Below are 8,608 nucleotides of genomic sequence, written 5' to 3'. Positions count from 1 at the left end.
CTGCCTTGTATTGTACATAACTATGAATCGGAAGCTCTCCAATTTGTGAAGGTTGCAAAGATTTGGAGAGAGGAGATGCTTACGGACGAACAGTTCACATTTTCTGGAAGCTTCCCGACAACGTGTCAGCAAAATATGCTGCCCTGCACCAAACTGCTCACATCAATGATTTTCTACGGACCAGCACTTGAAGGAGATACTGAAGATTCTCAAGCTTGTCACACAATCTCTCAAATGTTGCTTCACAGCTGTAAAGAAAGGTCAAACACAGAGCTTTCTTACAGTCAACACTCCACAAGGAGAGCCTCCCTTTCCCATGTATGTCGATATGAACATAGTTTCACGCCACAACCAAACAAACAAAAAAACAACCCCAAATTGAACCTGATCCCAAGCTTCCCATGCCAGAGGATAGGGATGAACAATGAAGGACAACTGGTGACTTGCGTGGATTACTCTCCCAAAAGCAGCTAAAGCATGTGCAGAGCTCATAAAATGCAGTCGCAAGTCCGAACAAGGTTGTAGGAAATGCAAGTGCACCAAAGCCGAGCTAACGTATCCTGACCTTTGCAGTTGCAAAAGTCAAAAGTGAACTCCATCGTATTCATTTTAAAGACAGCAATGTAATTTGGACTATGAAGGCAACGAAGTGACCGAAGTTACCATTTCCTTCCAGATATGTGTTTGGCGCTGAAACCCAGATTTGGTGTCATAAAAACATGCATGAATGGATACTAATGCAATAGTGTGATGTTGATTTTTACAAGGTGACGTCATTAGTGACGTCATGATAACATCATAACCATCATATATTTTGCAGGAGGAAATTTTCCAAAACAAAAACAGTATACAACATAAAAAAAAAAACATACAAATTGAAGGCACATGCCAATATTCAAACAATTTGAATAAATGCTGTAGATAAATTCTGTTATCTTGGTGATATGATTAGTGCAGGTGGTGGTGCGGAGGCACCAGTGAATGCAAGAATTAGAAGTGGCTGGAGGAAGTTTTAGGGAGTTACCCCTATTGACGTCGAAAGGGACCATCCCTCGGACGTTAAAATGGGCATCCCATCTGACAGCATTTATTGGTGGATGTTAAAGATCCCACGGCATCATTCGCGAAGAGTAGACTAGCCAGTGCTGGCACCCCGAGCAAATTCAAATTCCTGCTCTAACCTACAGGGGGCATTGCATCGGCAGCATAGCCAAACCATTGACCAATGATGCTACCCCACAGCCATGTGCTGCATTTGAAAAAAGAAGCAGTGATATTATTTTCTGTTGAAAGCCATGTCGATTTTGACTTCCGCCACCGAAGGTGGAAGGAGGTGATGTTTTCACCCCTGTCTGTCTATTTGTCTGTGAGCAGAATATCTCAAAAAGTTGTGGATGGATTCAGATGAAATTTGGTGGACATGTTGGGTGTGTGACAAGGACTATATTTTGGTTGCGATTATCTTTTGGTGAAAATCTGGATCCAGATCAGGAAACTAAAATTTAAGTGATTCTTCAACATTGAGAGATAGGAGGAGGAGGAGGAGGAGGAGATCGAGACCATACTCTGTGCAGAACGTTGGTGCTGCTTAAGCAGTCCTGGCTATTGGGCACAATCGTGGACAGGTCGCCATTCCTACACAGGATACCAGCATGCTGGCACTCATTTTGCCGACCTCAGAAGGATGACAGGCGGAGTCAACCCCACCTGGTATTAATTGAACAGCCAAGGGGGATTTGAACACAGGATCCTTGGATCCCAAGCACACCACCAAAACATCAAGCCAAAACCATGCATAAAGTATTGATACTTGCATAGATTAGGCAAAAGATTGGCAGATGGAATTTAAGCCATCTTGACATTGAGCCAATACCAGGCATATTGAGAGATTGGGCGAAACCGATATATAGCACAATATTTCAAAAAGTTGTGCATGGATTTGGATGAAACTTGGTCGACAGGTTGGGTGCGTGACAAGGACAAATTGATTTGATTCTGGTGAATATCCAAATCCGGATCAGGATGCGAGAATTGTTTAATTTTTAAAGTTGAGAGATGGGGCCAAAAATGATATTTCAAAAATGTATTGGGCCCGATATGTTCTCGTGGATCTGGCGGCCTTGTGTGGTGGAAGTATGTGCTCGACTGAGTGCCCTTCTATTTTTTTTTTCTCTGCGATACGTGTATTTGTGATTATTGTTGTGATAATAAAGTGCCATACTGTAATTGGCGGCAACGGTAATTGGGCGGATGTGGCAGCACTGTATATGAAGGTCAATGGCTGGTGTTGACACGTATACCACGTACTCCGTGGAAAGTCATGCTGGAACAGTAATGGTATGTTATATACTATATTAGGAATAATGTACTCTGAGGAATGTAATTGGTGTTAGAGTATGGAGTTTAACTTCGTTATTATGTGATGCGTATGTGGTATTTGCCTTCAGTATTATGTGTACAAGTTATTGTATTTTGTTATTCTTACCCTATGTATATTTATGTTGTTGTAGATATGCGTATGGGTTTTGTGAGAATAAAGCCGATCGAAAAGGTCTATTGTTGATTACTACAACAATAATATTGTTTTGCATTTTATGGATTAAGTGTTTTCCATTGTAAAATTGTATTGAGAACAATGTAATCAAGTGGAATTTCCATTGTTGGACGAATAAATATTTGCATCGATTTGAATCAGTAATAACACGGTGATGAACATTCCGGATGCACGTGACGAAAAGCTTCATTTTGACCACTGCACACGTCCTCACGTATGTATGGCGCCATTCCGGGATCCAGCGTGGTTATCATGCTTTCCACGGAGTGCTTTGTCTTATCCAGAACAGTCTTCACCAAAGGCTTCTCTGCAACACCCTGCCCCATAAAACAGAACAAAATGTAGACTCAAGACGTGCTTTATCAGCAAAGATCTACAATGGGCACCACTTAGCTGCGTGATAAACTACTGTACATGCTTTATGGCTTTTAGAAGATGACAATGACACCTGATAAGGAATGTGAACGCACAGGAAAAAAAAAAAAAAAAAAAAAAAAAACTAGCAAATAAACTGAGTAGCAAATCCAAAAATTCCCAATTAAGGAATAATACTAAAAACAAACAAACAGAATCCTCATTAAAATCAGTTAAAAACGGCTCAGTGATTAGCATTCCAAACCTTGAGGAAAAGTTGTGACTTTATTTTCAGAAAGAAAGACCAGAACAGGTTGATGTCAAATATGAAAACAGTAAACCAGACAAAACTCGAAGGGCACTTGGTGGAGCGCACACCTCCGCGAAGCTGATTAGTTTACGTTTTGTATCCCGATAAGCCGGATCTTGATTCGGACATGAAATAAAATTTAAATCGGCTTGAACTCGTCACCTAACTAACCTGTCCAACAAGTTTCGTCCGAATCCGTCCGTAACATTTTGAGATATCATGCTTTGCATCATTTTTTATCACGAGCTCTCAATGGCGAAGAATCACTTTTAAAAAATTCTCGGATCCAGATCCAGATTCGGATCTTCACCAAAATCTACCCGCAATCAGTTCGCCCTTGTCACACATCCAACCTGCCCACCAAATTTCATCTAAATCCATCTGGAACTTTTTGAGATGTCCTGCACACAAACAAACAAACAAACAAGAAAGGCGTCGTGAAGAGCACGATACTCGCAAAATCCCAAAAACAAATTGGACCATAAAAATAATCGGTGGTTGAATTCAGTGACGTGATGTGCAAATCGCGTTCAAATTTCAAGTCAATCGGATGAAAATTGAGGATTTTAGAAATTTGACAAAGTTGTTGGCCTTTGGCCGATGTATTATCAGGTCAAGCCAGATTAGATCTATGACTTGCAACAGGTACCATGTAAACCTGTACTAACATGTTTCATGGTCGGGTTGTCAGGAACTAAACCGTCTCCCCCACCAAGCTTCCTCATGAGGAGGGTGTATAGATATGGACACCCAGCAGGATTAAAAACAAAACTTGTCAAAGGGCAGAGGAGCTCCTTGTGAGTCAACGGCCATCCATTTATAGTGCCCAACTGTCTGTAGACATCCTCCTGCAGTTGGGTTTCCTTTTTTTATACATTTTTTAGGACTTTGGTGGCAGAATTTGCATTCAGGCCACCATAAACCCCTTCACTCTGCAAAACATACAAAAAACGCAAAGAAAACGAAAAACCCACTCAGTGGGAGTACCTCCTGTGCAGCTGCCCTTCATAGGGCAGCTCACCAGATAATGGAATTGGGACAAAACCTTTGATGATAGGAGGAAAAACACATGGTAACCTTCCTGGGTTGGATTGCGGTAGTGTGTGTTGGGGCGGTGTTGAGGTGTCCTCCACCAGACAGCGGTCTCCTTGGGTTAACCTGAGGCAGTCCCTTCGGGTGGGTATCTGAAATGTCCAATCCCTAAGAGGATGATCACCTGTCTGTTATTATCTGAACTCAAGCGTTTGAACATTGATATTGCAGCACTCTCTGAGGTTTGGAGAATGGATAGTGGCGAGATCATGGTGGGTGGTTACACCTACTATTGGTCTGATCACTCTGATGGTTACCATGCCCAATAAGCTGACTCCAATGAAAATTGAGGAAACACCGCTCAACGAGCGTATTATGAGACAAAGGATTTGGGTGTCGTTGGTTACCTTGAGTGTCGTTTCCCTGGTCCCTGAATATGCTCCGACTGAGGCGAGTGATCTCACCATGAAAGATGCCTTCCACACCATGCTCGAGTCTGTAGTTGATCAGTCCCCCAGGCGAGATACTCTTCTCGTCTTGGGGGATTTCAATGCAGACTGGAACAGATAGGGATGGTTATGAGATATGTTAATCCCCATGGGTCTGCAACTGTTTACCAGAATGGCACCAAGTTCCTCGACTTTGCAAGAAGTCATGGACTTAGGGTGGCTGGTTCATGGTTTCAGCGCCGACAGGGTCATCACTGGACTTGGTATTCCAATGCTGGTGGTATGGCAACAGAGATTGACAATGTGCTCATTGAAGGATGATCCAGAACTGCAGGGTCTACCAGAGTGCTCAGTTCCTCAATACCACCCACAGGCTTGTAGCAACTCTGAAGTTGTGGCATAAATCCGGGAGAATGGTACCATCCCAACCTCGGCTGGATGTTAGCAAGCTCAAAGATACGAGGGTAGCTGAGGAGTTTGCGAACAGGCTGAGTGGGGATTTCGGGGAATCTTGAAGAGTAGTGGAAGAGTAGGCCACCATCCTTCATGTTGCCGGTGGATGTCTTTGAACTCACCAAAGGGAGAAGAAGAATTTTGTCTCTCAAGGGACACTGGATACCATTGACCAGTCATAGGGCCAGGCTAAATGGCAGAGGTGACCTGTTCAGGGAGACTGGATATCCTTTTGGGGACCCTTGGTATTCTGAATGAGGAGTCAGAGCCGGTGGGATTACGGGTTTCCTGGGTCAAAACTAAGATCCAGGCTTTCAATGACATCTTGGATGCTGCCATCTTGTCTGTACCCGTTTGTGGTAAGGATGTTGAGGTCATGGAGAGATTCACTTCCCATAGTACTGATATTCATGTCTCCACTGGCTGTGAGCCAGAGGTTAACAGATGTCTGGGTCAGGCCTGGGAAGTCATGGATTCACTGGATCATTTGGTGTGCCACTGTCGGTACCTGTGCAGGAGGACAAAAGTCCAAGTCTTCAGGTCGTTGGTGCTTCCAGGCTTGCTCTACGGATGTGAGACTTGGACTCTGACTCGGGATCTGAGACGGAGACAAAATTCCTTTGGTACCAGGTCTCCGGATAATCCTCGACTATCGCTGGTCTGACTGTGTGTACAACGAGCGGTTGCTGAGAGAGACTAAAATGAGATTTGTTACCTGCATAGTCTGTGAGCATAAGCTGCAGTTGTATGGACACGTGGCTCGTTTTCCTGATGCTGATCCTGCTCACCAGATTCTCTCAACGAGGGAGCGTCGTGAGTGGAGAAGGCCAATGGGCCGACCATGTGCCTTGTGGTTGCAGCAGGTTGATCAGCATTCCAAGAAGATATAATCCAGCGGAAATGTGAAAAAGCATGTTGTGGCGTCATTATAAAGTTTTTTTGGTCGATTCATCATCTCTGAGCTATCCTGGATCAGAATCAGCCGGGTGCCAGACTCGCACCCTTGAGGAATTTTTTTTGGAGGTGAAAAACAAAATGGCCACCACCGACTTTCGATAAACTCTGTTTTGGGCTATATCTTCACTTCTAATGCACGTACAAACACAATTTTGGTGTCAACTACTATGTTTTCATGGTCAAGGAATCCGATAATGATAAAATTGAAGGTGTACATATAAGATCTGTCTCATATTTTCAAGATGGCCTCCATTTTAATATAAAAAATGGCTATTTTGCAATTCCACTGATCACTTCGAGTAAGAAATTGAATTTGCTGAACCCTCAAATATTAATACTACGTACAATAATAGTCAATGACAGCTGAAGTAACTTACTTGCAATGATGAATGAATTGATGATTATATTGGAATATAATTTTTACACAAATAGATCCGGATACATGTGGATAGTTGACTATGACTTTGGGTTATGTCTTAAAGTAAGTATGTACATGTATATGATTTTGAAATTACCTTTTATTTTTAGGCAAACAAATATTAACTTTGTTAAGGATGCAATGTTCTCCATTACGTTCAATTTTCATCATCATCGTCGTGATTAGCAGCTACTGCCCTTGTCTGTTCGTTACAACAGTCTGATCCAGCATTACAACTGCAAAACATCAAACATGACATCTGTGCTGCCACACAACCACACCTCCCGGTGGAACATGGCCGGCTGGTGGAGCATCCACACTTGATCAGCTGCAGAATGGTGATTGGTGCAGCAGACACATCAGGTAGAAGTGTGGTTGGACACAACATCATACTATCCTCACCTTCTTGCCATCCATACTTGATGGGATCCAAGTTCAGAGGGTCTGATTGAGTGGCCAATTTCCATATAATGACTTGATGATGAGCGCGATGTACATGTTGAACAAAGGCATCATGCGATGGAGGCAACGATTTCAATTTCGGAGCAGAGGTAATCTTGGAGTTGGCAATCTTCGACTTCCACAACTGATACCGGTGTGTGGACGTATCACCTTCAACTTTCGAACCATAACAGGCAGCAATAAAGGTAGTTGCCTCAGATATCATCTTTTCCTCATCTGGTCCCAGCTGACCAAGTAAGGTGGGATGATCTCCACCCATTAGTACATTCAGCGCTGTGGCCTTTCCAATGCCAAACAAATACGACAGAGTATCGCATCCGGTCAGAGCATGTACAGCAGGCAGATATTTGGCGATGCTTTTGTGTTTCAGTGCTGTTTGGCGAATGTCTACGTTCGCCCTCCCAGCACACGGACTCTCCATGCTGACATCCACAGTCATCTTTTCCTCAAGGTAGAAATGAATCAACAGGACAAAGACATCTGTATCGTCGCAGACCACTTTGATGTTTGAATCACCACTGACACCTGACACAATTCTAAATAAGTGATGGATGATGATGACATCTGCTTCTTCATGGTGTGTTTTTAGATACTGTCTCTGGAGAGTGGAATTGTTCCATACTTGTACTGGTGTAGGATCTTTTCCGGTGATCCACAATGTGGGTCATCAGATACTGACAGATCAAATTGATCAGTTGTACTTTGTTGTAGGCCACATTTAGGACCACTTTTTGCACTGGAAGTGTTGTGTGTAAGTTGAGTTGATGTTTTCGACTTGAATCATGACCTGTGCGACTGTATCTCGTCATTTGTTTTGTGTGGATTTTGATGTACCTGTCGAAAATCAGGTATAAGTCACAACACTTCAGGTGGTATTTGATGGTTCCCATGAAGTTGATCACATAATCCTCAACTGTGCCATTTGTGGGCCAATGTACAGTCCATAACATGGCGCATCCATCGATGATGACAGCATCTGGAACACCTTGGATTTGACTTGATTGCTCAACTTGGAGTTTCGTCTTCAGGATTTGCTTTCGACTGAGCCCGCATCGCACCGCTCTCATCAAACAAGGAGGCTGGGACAGAGGACAGTTCGTAAGAGAGGACATCCTTGATATCAATATCCCTATATTGTTGGAGACATATGACTCAGGTGTACATCAATTCTGTATCATATACTGGCCTTCCATCCAGCTTGATGCTCTTTTTGGTCGAAGTCATCAGGGTCACTTTCTTGGCTAGTGTCTTGTTGAAGCTTGTTGGCCATTCAGATTCAAATTCCGCCATCTGTTGTCGTCCAATCTTGAGAATCATCAACGTTTACCTTGTCTGTCGCATGAAACATAGTAGTAGACACCAAAATTGTGTGTGTAAATGCATTAGAAGTGAAGATAATCGCCCAAAACAGAATTTATTGAAAGTCGGTGGTGGCCATTTTGTTTTTCGCCTCAAAAAAAAAAATTCCTCAAGGGTGAGAGTCTGGCACTCAGCTGATTCTGATTCAGTTTTGCTCAGAGATGATGAATCAACCAAAAAATAAAAATAAAAACTTCATAATGACAAAGCACGCTTTGCCCTGAAATGGCTGTTTGGCATCTCGACTAATAGGGATGGCC

The 8,608-nt window shown here is 43.0% G+C and overlaps 1 protein-coding gene across 3 annotated transcripts in view; it reads right to left on the bottom strand.

The window, feature by feature from the left end:
* The window catches only part of PRRC1 (proline rich coiled-coil 1), a 42,807-nt gene that overhangs the window by 8,307 nt on the left and 25,892 nt on the right, over nt 1-8,608 (bottom strand). For all 3 annotated transcript variants that reach the window (XM_085875232.1, XM_085875233.1, XM_085875234.1), the window contains exon 6: nt 2,769-2,871. In XM_085875232.1, coding sequence (XP_085731358.1) covers nt 2,769-2,871 — 103 coding nt within the window. The remainder of the gene's footprint in view (nt 1-2,768; nt 2,872-8,608) is intronic.

Source organism: Eptatretus burgeri, chromosome 3, assembly GCF_056783735.1.
Source record: "Eptatretus burgeri isolate ZD-2024b chromosome 3, Ebu_testis_v1, whole genome shotgun sequence".
In the NCBI taxonomy this organism is placed as follows: Eukaryota; Metazoa; Chordata; class Myxini; order Myxiniformes; family Myxinidae; genus Eptatretus; species Eptatretus burgeri.
This window is presented reverse-complemented; position numbering and strand designations above follow the sequence as displayed.